Here is a 19,060-nt window from a genome sequence, read left to right as displayed (position 1 = left end):
TAAGGATCCCTGGTGGCACAGTGGTTGAAGTGCTGAACTGCTAATGGACAGGTCTGCGTTTCAGACCCACCAGCTGCTCCATGGAAGGAATATGTGGCAGTCTGCTACTGTAAAGACAGCCTTGGAAATCCTGTGGGGGCAGTTGTACTCTGCCCTGTAGGGTGGTTATGAGTCGGAATCAACTCGTCGGCAGTGGATATGAATGGAGGCTGGTTTAAGGAGGGTTTATTTTGGACTTGCAGGGGATGGAGAGATGAATTTTAGTGGGAAGTGTACTAGACTGTATTCCTACCTTTTTAGTATTGTTTTCTATCCAAGATTTAAGTATGATTCTCTTGGGATTCTTTTCTTGATTTGTACAACTGCCACTGTACTGTTCTTGACTGTAGCCATGGGAACATAAGTAGGCTGACATGAGTTTGTAAGTTGTTGCTAGGCAGATAAAGCTCAGAATGTATTAAAATCTTCTCATTAAGAAGTGTTTGAATGTTTTGCCTTTTGTGGTAGAAGGTAACTAAACAGGGTAGTTTGGAATTGCAACTGAGATTGTACAAACGCTTTCTAGTAGAAGGGACTAAGTTATGTGTTTAATTAATTGAATGTTTGAAATTGAAGAGAATTATTTGAAATGATTGTGTGTCTTAGCCCAGCCTCTGAGGCTTACAAGGTTAATATTCAAATGTGTGTGGGCTAGATGTGAACACTTGATCCATCCTAGTGTGTATATCAAAGTCCAGGATGACTCTGAAAGACATGGTGATTGAGATACATGTCTCGTATTTTGATTATAATTTAAAATTTTTTAATTAAAAATTTTGGTAGATAATGCCTTAAACCAAAAACCAAACCCATTGCTGTCAAGTCAGTTCCGGCTCATAGCGACCCTATAGGACAGAGGAGAACTGCCCATAGTGCTTCCAAGGAGTGCCCGGTGGATTTGAACTGCCGACGTTTTGGTTAGCAGCCGTAGCTCTTAACCACTACGCCGCCAGGATAATTTGTTACTGGTATAAAATTCATCAATTTAAGAAAGGTTTAGAGTGAAAAGTAATTCATCTCTTACCTGTGCCCTCTAAGTCATACCGTTTCCTTCCGTAGAGGCTACTGTGCTTACTAACTGCTTCTCTGATTATGATGTAGAGGATTATTTGAGTAGTTACAATAATAATAGATAATATTTATGCATTTTTAACATTATGAAGAATGGGAATTCCAGAGTGCTTAATTGTGCTTATGAGGAACGTGTACATAGATCAAGGGGCAGTTGTTCGAACAGAACAAGGGAATACTGCGTGGTTTAAAGTCAGGAAAGGTGTGTGTCAGGGTTGTATCCTTTCACCATACTTATTTGATCTTTATGCTGAACAAATAACCCAAGAAGCTGGACTATATGAAAAAGAATGGGGCATCAGGATTGGAGGAAGACGCATTAATAACTTGTGATATGCAGATGACACAGCTTTGCTTGCTGAAAGTGAAGAGGTCTTAAAGCCCTTACTGAAAAAGATCAAAGACCATAGCCCTCAGTATGGGTTATACCTCAACGTAAAGAAAACAAAAATCCTCACAACTGGACCAATAAGCAAGATCATGATAAATGGAGAAAAGATTGAGGTTGCCAAGGATTTTATTTTACTTGGATCCACAGGCAGCACCCATGGAAGCAGCAGTTAAGAAATCAAGACGGGATCACAATAGAGGGTCCTGGACAGAGATGGAGAAAAATGTAGAACAAAATTCTAACTAAAAAAAAAAAAAGACCAGACTTACTGGCCTGATGGAGACCAGAGAAACCCTGAGCGTGTGGCCGCCGGACACCCTTTTAGCTCAGTAATGAAGGCACTCCCGAGGTTCACCCTTCAGCCAAAGATTAGACAGGCCCATAAAACAAAACAAGACTAAAGGGGTACACCAGCCTAGGGGCAAGGACTGGAAGACAGGAGGGGCAGGAAAGCGGATGATAGGGAACCCGAAGTCAAGAAGACAGGATGTTGACATGTCGTGGGATTGTTAACTATTGTCGTAAAACAATATGTGTACTAACTGTTTAGTGAGAAGCTGGTTCTGTAAACCTTCATCTAAAGTGCAATAAAAAAAAAATCAAAAGATGCATTGCATTGGACAAATCTGTTGCGAAAGACCTCTTTTAAAGTGTTGAAAAGCAAAGATGTCGCCTTGAGGGCTAAGGTGCACCTGACCCAAGCCATGGTGTTTTCGCTTGCCTCATATGCATGCGAAGCTGAATGATGAATAAGGAAGACTGAAGAAGAGGTGATACCTTTGAATTGTGGTGTTGGCGAAGAATATTGAATATACCATGGACTGCCAGAAGAACAGTCGAGTCTGTCTTGGAAGAAGTACAACCAGAATTCTCCTTAGAAGCAGGGATGGGAGATTATGTCTCATATACTTTGGACATGTATCAGGAAGGATCAGGTACTGGAGAAGGACATCCTGCTTGGTAGAGGGGCCAGCGAAAAAGAGGAAGACCCTCAACAAGTTGGATTGACACAGTGGCTGCAACAATGGATTCAAGCATAACAACAATTATGAGGATGGCACAGGACTGGGCAGTGTTACATTCTGTTGTACATGGGGTCTTTACGAGTCGAAACCCACTCGATGGCACGTGACGACAATGTGCCAGCCACTGTGATAAGTGCTTTACAGGATAGTGTTACAAAGTAGTTAATGTTAACTCCACTTATAAGGAGGCTTAGAGAAGTTAAATAACTTGCTAAGGCTTAATTTAGTCTAAGTTGCATGTAGTGCCTCCAGTTTCTTACCTTTGAATCTTAGGAAAAAATTTTTAGAGCTGGGTAAGGTTATTGATTTTTGGTAAGAGGAAATTGAGAGCCAACTCAATTCCATAGACAATTATTAAATGCATTTTCTTTGTTAAAACCCAGAAACCCATTGCCATTGAGTTGATTCCGACTCACAGTGACTTAGGACAGTAGAACTGCCTTGTAGGGTTTAAATCTTTATGGAAGCAGACTGCCACATGTTTCTCCTGTGGAGCAGCAAATGGGTTGGAACCTTTCGATTAGCAGCTGAGTGCTTAACCACTGTACCACCAGGACTGCTTTAGTTAAGTGGGGGTCATATTTATCTCATAGGGCTCATGTGGGGGTGGTTGTTGTTAGTTATGAGGTGCTGTCAAGTCAGTTCCAACTCATAGCAACCCTGTGTACAGCAGAATGATGTACTGCTGGGCCCTGCGCCATCTTCATAATTGTTACCTTGCTTGAGCCCATTGTTGCAGCCACTGTGTCTGTCAGTCCATCTCTTGAGGGTCTTCCTCTTTTTCGCTGACCCTTTACCAAGCATGCTGTCCTTCTCCAGGGACTGATCCCTCTGATAACATGTCCAAAGTACGTGAGATGAAGTGAATTATTAAGACATAATATTTATAAAGTCTTGTGCTGATGATTTTAATGGTAATACTAATAGTTAAATTTGCTGAGCACTTAGGGTCTGCTAGCATAATATGGACAGAAAATTATTCTGAGATACAGTATAGGAGGGATTGAAGTGTGGAGGAATGGTGTTAAGGTTATTTTAAAGATGTAGTATTCTGAACTTGGTAATGAAGGCTGAACTAAGCATTAGAAATGGAAAAAAAGGTTATATATGAAAGGATGTGAATAAACCTTATAGGGATGGCAGGAAGGAAGAAAGGTAAAAAGATTGAGTTTTGATGCCTTGGATAACAGGATACTATGAACAGTACAGCAATCTGGAGATGTCACTAATGTTTTAAAAACTGAAAAATAGTTTAATGTATAGTAATTACCTTGTCAGAACTGAGAAAACTGAAACCTGCGGGGGCGGTCATAGTAAGAAGCATGCCTGTTGCTGCTGTAGAAACTCAGAAAGGCCTAGGAAGTGAAGTACTGGATACCTCCAAAGGCGTAGGCCTGTTGTGTGTGGGGCCAAACCGAATGACTGACTAAAAGTCTCCATAAGAAGTCCTTAGATCCCTTAAGTATGGCTTTCATCACAAAAGCCCAGTAACAAAGGGCCAGAGGGCCTCTTCCCTATCCCAGTTGGTTCTGGTTTGAACTCTGGCTGAGAATTTGCATTTCTAACAAGTTCCTAGGCGATGCCAATGCTCCTGGTTAGGGTGCACTTCTCAGAGCCAATAGTAGAGCAGTGGCTCTCAAAATTAATTCTACGTAAGAATTACCTGACGATCTTCTTAAACTTGTGTATCTGTATATCTGGAACGAACAGAATCGAAGCCCTGCTAGGGGCATTCCAGATCCCCACAGCCTGGTTTATTCCCATTAGGCAGACTGGGAAATTCCTCTTTGGGAGAACACAGATCCAGGTGTGAATATCTACAGACTTTGAAAATTGTGTATCACCCTATATTTCTAGTTACTGCTTTCTAACAACTATTGTCATTACTGTCGCCTTAAAGCAACCGTCATTTTATCATTTCTCTTGGTTTCTGGTGGCCAGGAGCTTAAGAAAGGTGCAGCTGGACAGTGCTGGCTTGGGTTTCTCATCAGGTTGCAATTAGATGGTGGCTGGAGCTGGAACTGCCGGGGTGTGAAGCAGCTGGCTGAACATCTTCTTCCTATGGTCTGGGCCTTCCGTGTGGTTTTTCAGCTTGGGCTAGTCTGTGCTTCTCATAGCATTGTGGCCTCTGACTGCTTACAGGGCAGTGCAGGCTTCCAGGAGAACCAAATCTCCTTTTATGACTTAGCGTCGGAAATCATATTGCATCATCTCTGTGATAGTCACAGGCCTCGTCAGCTTCAGGGTGACGGGGAGGGGAACCTTGCTAATCTCAATAGGAGTTGAATCAAAGTCACATCGTAAGTGCACGTGGGATGAGAATTGTGGTGTCCTTCTTTGGAAAACACATTCTGCCAGTTTTGGTATTTGATCAATAATTCACTTTCCTCCCTACATGCAGATTACACTCATACCCTCTCCCATCACCCCCAGTCTCATCCTGTTACGGCATTAGTTCCAAGTTCAGGATCTTGTCATCTAAATCAGGCCCAGTTGTGGCCTGATAAGGCCGCTCAGGTGTGGTTCCTCCAGATCTGAAGACATGCTCTCAGAGTTTTGTTCCACCCCTGAGTCATTCTTTTTCTGTAAGAAATGGCTGGTGTTTATAGCTAAGTAGTTTTCTCAGTCTTTAGCATGCTCACAGTATTTTGAGAAGCACAAAGGCCTCCCTTCATTTTTTACTGGTTTTGTTTCTTTCAGGCAGAAGTGGTACAATTCCTTTAAAAAATTTCTGGGCTCTCTGTGTCAATTCATAATCCGTTCCATTAGACAGAAGCCACACTCGTGTCTCTTTGTGATGAGTCCTTTACTTCCTTGGGGTCCTTGTTGCACCTGCTATGGGACAGCCACCCTTAATATTCTTAGCTCTATTGTTGAATGGAGAGTATCTTCAGAGGCAGCCCCTAAGGTCTTAGAAGGCCCTTGGTCTGTTTGAAAGGTCAGTATGGAACCTTATTTATCCGAGTTTGTTTTTTTGAATAATTTATTTTATTTTTGTTGTTGAGAATATACGCAAGAGAACATACACCAATTCCATAATTTCCACACGTACAATTCAGTAACATTGATGACATTTTTCAAGTTTTGCATCCATTCTCACTCTTCTAAATTGTTCTCCCTCTATTAACATAAACTCACTGCCCCCTAAGTTTCCTGTATACTCTTTTGAGTTGCGGTTGTCAGTTTGATCCGTATAGATAGAGACTGAAAGAGCGCAGTGCTCAAGGCAGACATTCCTTACTAATTAAGCTGAACTGTTGTTTGGTGTTAAGACCTCAGGGGATATTTTTGGTTTAAAGTTTAAAGATTATCTCAGGGCAATAGTTTCAGGAGTTCGTCTCGCTTCAGTGGATCCAGAAAGTCTGGATTCCATGAGAATTTGAAATCCTCTTCTGTGTTTCCCCCGTTTTGATCAGAATTTTTCTATAGAATCTTTAACCAAAATATTCAGTACTGGTAGCTGGACACCATCCAGTTCTGGTCTTATGGCAAAGGAGGCATTTGTTCACTGATGCAGTTTGTCTTTTTGAGGTTTAAAAAAGATTTATAACCTGAATTTGACCTTTCCTCGTGTAGCCATTTCTTATTTTGAGAATCATTTTGACGTCTGGAGAAGCTGGGGATGAGATACAGTTTTCTTTTTTTTTCCATTCTTTTTGCTTTTGGTACGTTTTTATTAGCGTTTGCGAACTGATATATTCTTTCTTTTGTAATGTTCTCAGAGCTGGCCCTCTTATTCTTTTTTTTTTTAATTGTGCATTAGGTGAAGGTTTACAGAGCAAGTTAGGTTCCCATTCTGTAGTTTGTACATAAAGGGTTTCATGACCTTGGTTTCAGTCCCCACAGTGTTTCAGCACTCTCTCCATTTCTGCCCTGCTTTTTTTTTTTTTTTTTTTTTTACCCCTTCTGCCTTCTTATCTTCTCTTTTGGGCAAATACTGCCCTTTTGATCTCGTACAATTGATCTAAGGAGCGCAGACTTTTTGGGTGTTATTGTTTCTTTTATGGGCTTGTCTATTGTTTGACTGGAACATGGTCTCCGAGAATGGCTTCAGTTCCAGGTTAGAAGGGTGTCTTAGGGCCATAGTCTTGGAGGTTTCTCCAGTCTCTGTCAGACCAGTAAGTCTGGTCTTTATTGTGAATTTGATTTTTTGTTCTACATTTTTCTCCCGCTCTAAGACCCTCTGTTGTGTTCCAGTCATAGCAGTTGGTAGTGATAGTCAGACACCATCTAGTTCTTCTGGCCTCGGGGTTGCGTAGGTTGTGGTTCATGTGGTCGACTAGTCCTTTGGACTCATTGCTGCCTTGAGTCTTTGGTTTTTTTCACTCTCCTTTGCTGTAGACTGGAAGAGATCAGTAGTTGTATTTCAGATGGCTGCTCTCAAGCTTTCAGGACCTCAGATGCTACTTATCAGGATGATGTGGAATGTTGTCTTTATGAACTCTGTTGTGCCAATTGATGTAGAAGCCCCCTGAGGTTATGGTCCTTTGCCTTGGAGCCTAGGAGCTTCATCCTAGGTGTTTGGTTCTGTCTAAGAGGTTTCCCTGACTGTGCCACTTGTGTGCTCTATTGTTTATATTAATATGTGAGGACGATCTATGGTCATATTTTTGGAAATATCCACCACCAAACCTATATCTGCCAGTGGGTGTGTTCCCTTAAACCTTCCCACACCTCTTGGCGTATGTACCTGTATATCCATTTGTAAATTATTGTTTGTTAATACTATTGTTGCAGGATTGTCTGTGCTGTAGTAGTTCCTGTGCTGTCGTTGTTAGGTGCCATTGAATCAGTTCCTACTCATAGTGATCCCACGTATAACAGAATGAAACACTGCCCGGTCCTGCGCCATCCTCACAATTGTTATGTTTGAGCCCATTGTTGCAGCCACTGTGTCATTCCATCTCGTTGAAGGTCTTCCTCTTTTTTGCCAACCCTCTACCTTACCAAGCATGATGTCCTTCTCTAGGAACTGGTACCTCCTGATAACATGTCCAAAGTATGTGAGATGACATAGTAGCATTCTGGCTGTACTTCCAAGACAAACTTATTAGTTCTTCTGGAAGTCCATGGTATGTATTCGATATTCTTCGCCAAGACTGTAGTTGCCCTTTATTCCTGCATTCCTCAGTGGTCTCTCTTGCCTTGGTCATGTTGTGCTGACCTCTCCCATATTATGGATTGCCTTTCCTTTCAATATTATCGTGTGTCTACTGTCTGGTAATTTTCCTCCCTCCCCCTCCCATTCAAATAATTTTTTTGTTTGCTGTGTGTAAACTTTTTGTTGTTACTTTATGGTAGTGGTCTCATACAATATTTGTCCTTTTGTGATTGACTTATTTCACTCAGCATAATGTGCTCCAAATTCATTCATGTCGTGAGATGTTTCATGGATTTGTCATTATTTTTTATTGTTGCATAGTATTCCGGTGTGTGTATACTACAGCCTGTTAATCCATTCATCTGTTGATAGACACTTAGTGTCATGGATTGAATTATGTCCGCCCAAAAATCTGTGTATGAACTTGGTTAGGCCATGTGTGGTTGTCCTCCATTTTGTGATTGTAATTTTATGTGTAGAGGATTAGGGTGAAATTGTAACCACCCTTATCCAGGTCACCTCCCTGATCCAAGGTAAAGGGAGTTTCCCTGGGGTGGCCTGCACCACCTTTTATCTCTCAAGAGATGAAAGGGAAGCAAGCAGAGAATGGGGGACGTCATACCACCAAGAAATCAGCACCGGGAGCAGGGCGCATCCTTTGCACATGGGATTCTTGCGCCTGAGAAGCTCCTCGACCAGGGGAAGATTGAGGACAGGGATCGTCCTCGAGAGCAGACAGAGAAAGCCTTCGCCTGGAACCGACGCCCTGAATTTGGACTTGTAACCTGCTATACTGTGAGAAAATAAATTTCTCTTTGTTAAAGCCATCCTCTTGTGGTATTTCTGTTACGGCAGCACTAGATGACTAAGACACTTAGGTTGTTTCCGTCTTTTTGCTATTGCGAGTAATGATGCAGTGGACATGGGCGTGCGTGTGTCTATTTGTGTTATGGCTCTTATTTCTTTAGGGTATGTACCTAGGAGTGGGATTGTTGGATCATACGGTGTTTCTGTTTCTAACTCTTTGAGGAAGCAGCATACCGTTTTCCATAGTGGTCGTACCATTTTACATTCCCACTAGCAGTGCAGAAGAGTTCAATCTCCCTACAACCTTGCCAACATTTGTTATTTTCTGGTTTTTTTTAAATTAGTACCAGTAATGTGGGATGAGATGGTATTTCATTGTAGTTTTGATTTGCACCTCTCTAATTTTTTAATTTGGAGCCCTGATGACACAGTGGTTAAGAGTTCGGCTACTAACCGAAAGGTCAACAGTTCAAATTCGCCAGCTGCTCCTTGGAAACCCTATGGGCCAGTTCTGCTCAGTCCTACGGGGTCGCTGTGAGTCGGAATTGACTTGATGGCAATGGGAATTGCTAATGATTGTGAATATTTCTTATCAGCCTGAATGTCTTCTTTGGTGAAGCGTCTGGATATATCCTTTGCCCATTTTTTGATTGGACTCTTTGTCTTCTCTTTTTTTGAGGCGTTGAAGTTTTATAAAAATTTTAGAGATTAGACCCATGTTGGATTTTACAGTTTTATTTTCAAACCCAGCAAGTCCTGGCTCTTTTATTTTTAACCGTTTGTTTTCTTAGCTTCTCTTGCTCTCCTCTCGTTTTATCATAGGCAGTGTGAGGAAGCTGGGTGGTGCTTTCAGTATTCTGCCTAGAAATCTCCTTAGGTAGATCATTGAGCTTATTAGATACACTTCCTGTTTTCCATGTTACTGTAGGTCATATTTTCCATCACTTCATAGCAAAGGTTCCCTTTTCTCCAGTGTACAGCAGTATTTTTCTTACTTTCCTTTAAGCCTTTATTTGTAGTCTCCTTGTTGAGGCCCTTTGGGGTTTCATTAACAGCCTCCTCAAGACCCTTCAGTTTCCACCTGCCACCTAGCCTTGAAGTCATTGTGCCATGTTCTAAGTTTTTGTTGCAGCAACATCACACCTCCAGGTGCCAAAATCTGTCCTACTTATTCTTGCTGCGTAACAAATGACCCCAGAATTTAGTAACTGAAAAAAAAAAATCTTTTTTTTATATGTTTCTGTGGGTCAGGAATTTGGGAAGAGCTTGGCTGGGTGATTTTGGCTCAGGCCACTTATGCGGTTGTAGTTAGGTGGTGGAGTTAGAACAGTAGTGGGCGCGAGGCACTTGAGGCAGTATGTGCAACTTCGGGGAGTGGCTGGATATCTCACTGCTCTCTGTGTAGTCCCCAAGGCCTTTCCAGAAGGTCTTTCTGTGTGGTTAGTTTGCATTTAATCTTCTTCAGGGAATTCTGCTGACATGGTGGCTTAGCGTCCAAAGGTGTGTGTCCCAGGAGAACCAGCAGAGTCTGTTTTACCTTTTATGATTTAATCTTGAAAATAATATCATATCACAAGCTTGCCCAGGTTCAAGGGGAGGAGACATAGACTTTGTCCCAGAGGGTGAGAGTGTCAGTGGTCACACTGTAAGGAGATCATGTGGGTTGGGAGATACTGTGGCCAGCCATAGTCCTTAGTGAAACACCTAAATCCCTGTTGGATCATCCTGCAGGGAAGCCTTGCCACCTTATAAGCTCCATGTGTGAGCATGAAACTAAAACCTATTTTTTAATTAGTACTTCTTTCTTAACTATGACTGAATAGTCAGGGATCATCAGAAAACATGAAGAAAGCTTCTCACAGTATAACACAAACAGATAAAGAAACTTTGAAGAAACAAGGAAATACAAGTTGTAGAAGGAAACATTAAAAAGCAAAAAGCTTGAAGAACTAAGATGTTTCCTTCATGACACAAAAATAAGATGGTATAAAAAAGGAGACCATTCAGAGAATAAGAAAGAACTCTTGGAAAATAGCAAGAAAAAAAAAAATTCAGTAGAAAACTGGGAGAATCTCCCAGAAAGTGGTAGACAAAGACAGATGAAAGAGAATGGTCACTGCTGAGCCCTGATTGGATACTTGATTGAAAAATATTGTTCGAAGTGGGAGGATGAAGTGTGGAAATGTGAATATGGATTATAAATTAAGTGATAATACTAATTTTCCTTCAGTGTGGTGAGGGTACTATATTTATGTAGGAGAATGCTCTTATTCCTAGAAGATGTGTATTGAAGCGTTTTAGAAGTATCATGATGTCTGCATTTTTCAGATGGTTGTGTGCATGTATGTATTTGTACATATATATGTGCATATATATAAACACTGAAACTGAGACCATGAGCTTGTGCATGCATTAGAATGAGAAATAATTAAAGCGATTATAGTATAATTTTAATAATTGATGATGAATATAAAGCAAAATAGAAGGGAAAATATCAGAGTTAATGAGTCATTTCAGGAGCTCCAAAATCTGAATTAATAAGCACTCCAGAGAGAAGGAAAAGAGAAAATGAAAATCGAGAGGGGACGGTGGTTAAGTTAATACTTAAAAATTTTCCAGAGCTGAAGGATGTAAGTCTCCAGATTGAACAAACTCATTGAGTGCCCAGCACAATGAATGGAAGAAAGGAAAAAAAAAAAAAAAAGGGTACATCACAGTGGAATTTCAGACCTTCCAGCATCTTCCAGAGGGAGAAAAATTCAAGTTGCATAAAAAAGGATTGAAAGTCATATGGCATTGGACTTTTCAGTAATACGGGAATGTAGGTGACAGTGGAGCAATGCTCTCAAAATTCGAGGAGCATTACTTCTGGTCCAGAATCCTATGCCAAACTGTCTATGTGAAGTGTGAAGGTAAGACATTTTTTGGCATGTAAGACATTTTTGCTTGGGAGAAGAACCTTATTGTCCCTCTTTGTGAATTGTTATTATTGTTAGGTGTCGTCAAGTCAATTCCAACTCATAGTAACCCTGCATACAAGGGAACGAAGTGCTGCCAGTCCTGCACCATCCTCTCAGTCATTGCTGTGTTTGAGCTCGTTGTTGCAACCACTGTGTCAGTCCATCTCGTTGAGGGCCTTCCTCTTTTTTGATGACCCTCTAATTTACCAAGCACGATGTCTTTTTCCAGGGAATGATCCTTCCTGATAACATATCCTAAGTACATGAGACAAAATCTTGCCATCCTCCCTTCTAAGGAGCATTCTGGCTGTACATCTTCCAAGGCAGATTTGTTAGTTCTTTTGGCAGTCCATGGCATATCCAGTATTCTTTGCCAGCACCATAATTCAGAGGCATCAGTTCTTCTTCAGTCTTCCTTATTCATTGTCCAGCTTTCCCATGCATATGTGGTGATTGAAAATATCATGGCTTGGGTCAGGTGCACGTTAGTCCTCAAAGTGACATTTTTGCTTTTTAACACTTTGAAGAGGTCTTTTGCAGCAAATTTGCCCAATTCAATGAGTCATTTGATTTCTTAACTGTTGCCATGGGTGTTGATTGTGGATCCAAGTAAAATGAAATCCTTGACAACTTCAATATTTTCTCCATTTACCCTGCTGTTGTTTATTGGTCCAGTTGTGAGGATTTTTGTTTTCTTTATGTAGAGGTATAATCCATACTGAAGTCTGTAGTCTTACTTCATGTCCTTCTTCACTTTCAGCAAGCCAGGTTGTGTCATCTGCATATCTCGGTTGTTAATGAGTTTTCCTCCAATCCTGTTGCCCTGTTCTTCTTCATATAGTCCAGCTTCTCAGATTATTTGGTCAGCATATAGACTGAAAAAATATGGTGGAAGAATGCAACCCTGACACACACCTTTCTTGGCTTTAAACCATTCAGTATCCCCTCGTTCTGTTCAAATGACTGCCTCTTGGTCTAAGTACAGGTTCCTCATGAGCACAATTAAGTGTTCTGAATTCCCATTCTTTGCAGTATTATCCATAATTTTTTATGATCCACACAGCTGAATGCCTTCGCATAGTCAATAAAACACAGGTTAAGTATCTTTCTGGTGTTCTCTACTTTCAGCCAGGATCCATCTAACATCAGCAGTGACATCCCTTCTTCCTCATCCTCTTCTGAATCCAGCTCGAATTTCTGGCAGTTCCCTGTGTATGTATTGCTGCAGTTCTTTTTGCATTATCTTCAAAATTTTACTTAAATGTGATAATAATGACATTGTTTGATAATTTCTGCATTCTGTTGAATCACCTTTCTTTGGGATAGACACAAATATGGATCTCTTCCAGTCGGTTGGCTAGATAGCTGTCTTTCAAATTTCTTGGCATAGATGAGTAGGATTGCATTCGTTTATTGAAACATCTCAATTTGTATTTCATCAATTCTTGGCGCTTTGTTTTTCGCCAGTGCCATCAGTGCAGCTTGGACGTCTTCCTTCAGTACCATCGGTTCTTGATCATGTGCTACCTCCTGAAATGGTTGAACATCAGCAATTCTTTTTGGCACAGTGACTCTGTGTTCCTGCCATCTTCTTTTGATGCTTCCTGCATTGTTCAATATTTTGCCCATAGAATCCTTCAGTATTGCAACTTGAGGCTTGAATTTTTGCTTCAGTTCTTTTCATCTTGAGAAATGTTGACATGTTCTTCCATTTTGGTTTTCTAACTCCAAGTCTTTGCACATGTCATTAGAATAGTTTGTCTTTTTAAGACACCCTTTGAAGTTGTCTGTTCAGCTCTTTTACTTTATTCCTTCTGTTCACTTTAGCTACTCTGTGTTCATGAGCAAGTTTCAGGGTGTCTTCTGACATCCATTTTGGTCTTCTTTTTCTTCTCTTTTTAGTGACTTTTTGCTTTCTTTATATATGATGTCCTTGATGTAATTCCACAACTCATCTGGTCTTCAGTCATTAATGTTCAGTGCATCAGATTTATTCTTGAGATGGTCTCTAAATTCAGGTGGGATATACTCAGGGTCATACGTTGGTTCTTCTGGACTTCTTTCAGTTTTCTTCAGCTTCAACTTGAACTTACTTATGAGCAACTGATGGTCTGTTCCGCAGTCACCCCGTGGCCCTGTTCTTATGATATTGAGCTTTTTCATTGTCTCTTATCACAGATGTAGTTGATTTGATTCGTGTGTATTTCACCTGGCAAGGTCCCTGTGTATAGCCGTCATTTATGTTCTTGAAAAAAGGTATTTACAGTGAAGAAGTTGTTGGCCTGGCAAAATTCTGTCATGCTGTCTGTCCTCGTTTCTGTCACCAAGGCCGTGTTTCCCAACTACTCATTCTTCTTTGTTTCCAGCTTTCGTGTTCCAATCACGGGTAATTATCAGTGCATCTTGATTGCGTGTTCCATCAATTTCAGACTGGAGAAGTTGGTAAAAATCTTCAATTTCTTCATTTTTGGCATTAGTGGTTGGTGTGTAAATTTGAATACTAGTTATACTAACTAGTCTTTCTTGTAGGCCTATGAATATTATCACTGACAGCATTGTGCTTCAGGATAGATCTTGAAATGTTCTTTTTGATGTTGAATGCAGTGCCGTTCTTTAGCTAGTCATTCCTGGCATAGGAGACCATATGATTGTCTGATTTAAAATGGTCAGTATCAATCCATTTCAGCTGACTAATGCCAGGATATCGCTGTTTTTATGTTCCATTTCATTTTTGACAGCTTCCAGTTTTCCTTGACTCATATTTCGTAGATTCTACATTCTGATTACTAATAGATGTTTGTAGCTGTTCTTCTCGTTTTGAGTCATACCACATCAGCAAATGAAAGTTCTGAAAGCTTTGGTCTATCCAGGTCATCGAGATTAACTCTACTTTGAGGAGGCAGCTCTTCCCCAGTCGTATTTTGAGTGCCTTCCAACCTGAGGGGCTCATCTTCCAGCACTTTATCAGATAGTGTTCCGCTCCTATTCATAAGGTTTTCACCGGCCAGTTGTTTTTCAGAAATAGTCCACCGTGTCCTGCTTCCTAGTCCGTCGTAGTCTGGAAGCTCTGCTGAAACCTGTCCACCATGGGTGACTCTGCTGGTATTTAAAATACTGGTGGCACAGATTCTAGCATCACAGCAACATGCAAGCCACCACAGTATAATAAACTGACAGACAAGTGGTGGGCTTCATATATAGATATTATAGATATATATATGTATATATGATCCCTTACCCGGATCTTCTGGGAGTAAGTTGAGGACATGATGCTCCATTAATTTTTTCCTGAGGTTTTTTAAAAATTAATACCTTTGAGATAGAATTTGCATGCCATACGATTTACCCATTTAAATATACAATACAATGGTTTTTAGTATATTTACAGAGTTGTGGAGCCATCACCACCTGTTGAGAACATTTTTATCACCTAATGAAGAAGGCTTGTACTTGTTAGCAGTCCCCTGTTTCCCTGCAGCTGCCCAGCCCTAGGCAACCAACAGCCTGTTTTCTGTCTCTGGATCAGTCTACTCTGGACATTTCATATAAGTGGAATTATGTAATATGTAGTCCTTTGTGTCTGGCTTTTTTCACCTAGTGTAATGTTTTCAGGATTCGTCTATGTTGTAGTGTGTATCAGTACTTCATTCCTTTTTATTGCCAAATCATATTCTATCATATGGCTGTACCACATTTTGTTTACCCATTCATCAGTTAATGAATATTCAGAGTGTTTCCACTTTTTGACTGTTATGAATAATGCTGCTGTTAACATTCATATTCAGGTTTTTGTGTGAACATCTCTTGAAAATACCTAGGAGTGGAATTGCTGGTCATATGGCAACTCCATGTTAATTTGTTTGAGAAACTGCCTGACTGTTTTCCAAACTGGCTGTACCATTTTACATTCCCACCAGCAGTGTATAAAAGTTCTAATTCCTCCGTATCCTCATCATCACCTGGCATTGTCCATCTTTTTGATTATAGCCATCTTAGTGGATGTGAAGGGGTATCTCATTGTAGTTTTGATATGTATTTCTTGTGTTTGGGTAGTGCAGACACTTAGCATGCTCGTCTCTTTACTGAAAGTTTGGCAGTTCAGGTTCATCTAAAGGTACCTCTGAAGAAAGGCCTGGCACTCTACTTCCGAAAAATCAGCCATTGAAAACCCTGTGGAACACAGCCTACTCTGACACATATTGGGTCACCGTGAGTTGGAGTGACAGCACTGTACTGGTTAATACCATCTAATCCATGGACCCCATTTAAATTTCACCATTGTCCAGTAATATTCTTTAAAGACGTAGAATCCAACCCAATATTATGTGTCGTATTTAGTTGTCATGTCTACTTCCATTTTCTTCCTTCAGTCTGGAGTTGTTGGTCTTTCCTGATGTTATTTTTGAAGAGTACAGACTCATTATAGAATGTCCCTAAAATTGAATTTTTCAGTTGTTTTCTCATGATTAGAGTCAAGCTTTTGCATATTTGGCCAGGGATGCTGTGTTCTTGTTAATACATCCTGTCAGGAAACACAGGGTATAGATTTGTTCCATTACTGGTCATAGTAACCTTGATGTCTTGATTTTAAGATTTTTGTCTCCCTGCATTCTCTCTACTGTTAAATTATTTCTGAAGTATTTTTGTACTCATTAATTAGTAATAAGTGCTTTGTGGGGATTCTGTAGGGTTCTCTGCTGTTTATTTATTCATGACAGGATGGACTCATGGTTTCCCATTTTATCCGCAGAGTTATAATCAATCCATAAATCGTTATTTCTTTGACACTCAAAATTGTCTCAGATTTGACCAGTGGGAACCACTTCAGGCTGGCTCTTGTGTTCTTTTGACAAATCTCTGTCACACTTTGAGCACTTCTTTGATTTCTGGTATATTAAAATATTCCAGGTTCATCTTGTATTTTCCCTGCTTTGTCCTGGAGTAAACTGTTTCTGTAAGGAGCCATTAGTTCCTTTTAGTGGAGAATAGAAACCAAGATCTAGGCATTAGGTGTGTTTATTGCTGCTGGAGTATCACTGCTTCTAGGTCCTCTCAGTGGACAGTGCTAGGAAATAAATCTGTGGATATACACATCTATTATCTATTTCCATATCTATACATTTATATACCAGTGATAACATTTCTGATTCAACACCATAGGGTTCATTCTAGTCTTCCTCTTTTCCTTATTTGCAACTCTCTTCTCCAACATTGTCATTATCCTCAGTATATTTATCTGTTTGCTTAATCTCCCTGAACACTGGCCCAGACATAGGATCCAGGAAGTGGGGAATCCAGCGAGGGCAAGAGGTGAAGAAAATTCCTAGGGTGATGGTAAAGAGAAATATTGAGATGATAGCTATGCAAGCATTGACCAACCAATCCAGACTGGAGAGTGAAGGGAGGGCTCCAGAGGGATGTCTTCAAGAAATAAACAACTGATAACCCCATGCGTTGAAATTTCCACTTCTAGTGGAAGTTTGGAGGTGGGTTAGTGATAAATATGCAGAAAACCAAGCAAGGGAGCAAAAAAAAAAAAAAGACAGTTATTAGTTCTAGGTAAAACAACTTATACAAGAAAGACATGTTCCAGGATAATAGTAAGCACCATGATTCAACTAGGAGTGGTACTTATATAGCCAGAAACAATGAAAATGTTGATTTAATCAACATGTTAAACTTACTGTGGGGTGTATGGGGGGAGGGGAGAGGTTGTTTGTGTAAGAAAGCCAGACCCTCTTCCTTTATATTAGGTAGTGTATAGATGGCATGGAAACTGGGGCGGATAAAAAGAATTTCAGGGAGCGAATCAGGGCATAAGCGAAAAAAAAAAAAAAAAGACAGGGGCCTTAGGGGGCAAGTGGCTAGTAGCGTTACACTGGTGATGGATATTTGTTATGTTTTATTGGCCACCAGCACCTTTTGGGCACCCTTTCTTTGGGGGAATTTCTCACCTGATTAGTCTAGACTAGGAGCTAGAAATATGTATACCCCCCTCTCTTGGGGTCAGTCTTAAGCATGTGACTTTTACTTCTTGCATCAGAGCTTAACTGAGATTGGGAAGCAAATGAAGCACAGGCAGGTATGGCTGAGAGACGTCCAGCTTTCAGAGGTAGCAGGTTCTAGTGATAGTGTCATTGCCCCGTGCCCTTGTTGTGTGCTGTGTCTGTGTGCAGCCCTTGCAGCAGTAAGATGTACAGTGAATCAGTTATGTGTTGTAATTTTGGCGTTCTCCTAGCTGCATGGCCTCTAAGGCTGATTCTCTCGCCCTCTGAGAGACTATGTGAGCCATTTTAGTTGGTTAAACTAGCTAGAATGGATTCTGTTTACAATAAATTATTTGGCTGATAAAGAAATTGGCACTGGGAGTGGACCCTAAGAAAATGCAATTGGTTATCTATAATTGCTGAGATTAGTCTATTATGAAGTCAGTATGTTAATAAGGTTTGAGGGATGGGGAAGTGAGTGAGATACACAAATTCTACTAACCTCACCACACTTCACCATTCAAAATTAAACAGAATTCATTTGGATGAGTGGGAAAATGAGATCAGACCTCAAAGTAGTGGACAGAATTAACCCATATAATTTGTCTAAAAGAGACCCTTTTCCAGTCCACTCATTTTACTGGTAAGGAAACTGAGTCCCAGATGTTTTTGGAACTCCTGTATTCGTGCAGGAGATTGGTTATTCTGCAATTGTTTTATGGCAAGAAATAAAAGTTGGCATTATTGGGCTCTGTTTCTTCGCATTGGCATTATAAGTGGTTCTCACATCTGAGTTGGGAACTGACTTGCAGAGATAGCACAGCGATATGGGACTCGTTTTAGGGCACTTAACCTCAGTGGTTTAATGTTGGATGGTTTGCCTTCGTACTGAGTAGCTTAGTTACCTTCTCACTGATAATTGCTGTGCCAGGCAATGAGCCTTGGACATGTAATAGAATCCAGATATCTTAATGAGAATGTTCTCATTTTTAGAGTTAACTTCCCAATTTACTAACAGCAGATGGAATTACTGTTGTTGCGCGGTAATTATGTTGAGCACCTTCTCATGTGCTTATTGACCATTTATATATCTTCTTTGGTGAAATCTCTGTTCAAGTCCTTTGCTCATTTTTTAGTTGGGTTGTCTTTTTGTTATTCAGCTTGTTGATTTAACATCATAATTTGTTTTATCTCTTAGGAGAAAAAAAAAAAAACTCTTCCCTCTCTTTTTACAGAATAGAAAACTGAGGATCCTACAAAATGAATGTCATTGTAGTTAGAAACCATGCCTTTTCTGCACTTGTCCTTCCTTCTCCAGTGCTCTTCAGATGGTAGGCCCAGCAACATCCGGAAATTCTTCAAAGGGGTAAAGCACTGTAAAGAGAGACTTTGAAGCAGGAATCTAACAAAATCCCCACAAATCTGGATTAATTATCAATAAATCAGTTATTATTATGTAGGTTTTAAAAAATCTGCTACATTTATTTGTGCTTCATTTTTTATTCTACCAAAAGATAGGGTATTCATTCTTCCTCTCAGTATTGCTACCTCAGTGGCATTGTGCTCAGCACCCCCCAGCGTCATAAGACTTCAGAGGGACGAAAATAGTTTTCATGAAGAAAAATGTAGTTAATATTATAATTTATTAAGTGTTGTTAGTTTTGGGAAAAGCACTGAGG

The 19,060-nt window shown here is 40.3% G+C and overlaps 1 protein-coding gene across 2 annotated transcripts in view; it reads left to right on the top strand.

Moving 5' to 3' along the window:
- The window catches only part of RCOR1 (REST corepressor 1), a 146,288-nt gene that overhangs the window by 47,455 nt on the left and 79,773 nt on the right, over nucleotides 1-19,060 (top strand). Inside the window, exon 3 of one of the 2 annotated variants that reach the window (XM_064292942.1) lies at nucleotides 12,523-12,606. The exons of the other annotated variant lie outside the window; for it this stretch is intronic. Coding sequence (XP_064149012.1) covers nucleotides 12,523-12,606 — 84 coding nt within the window. The remainder of the gene's footprint in view (nucleotides 1-12,522; nucleotides 12,607-19,060) is intronic. 2 annotated transcript variants of the gene reach the window in all.

Source organism: Loxodonta africana, chromosome 10 (assembly GCF_030014295.1).
Source record: "Loxodonta africana isolate mLoxAfr1 chromosome 10, mLoxAfr1.hap2, whole genome shotgun sequence".
In the NCBI taxonomy this organism is placed as follows: Eukaryota; Metazoa; Chordata; class Mammalia; order Proboscidea; family Elephantidae; genus Loxodonta; species Loxodonta africana.
Note: the sequence above shows the minus strand (reverse complement) of the source record. Positions and strands in the feature narration are given on the sequence as shown.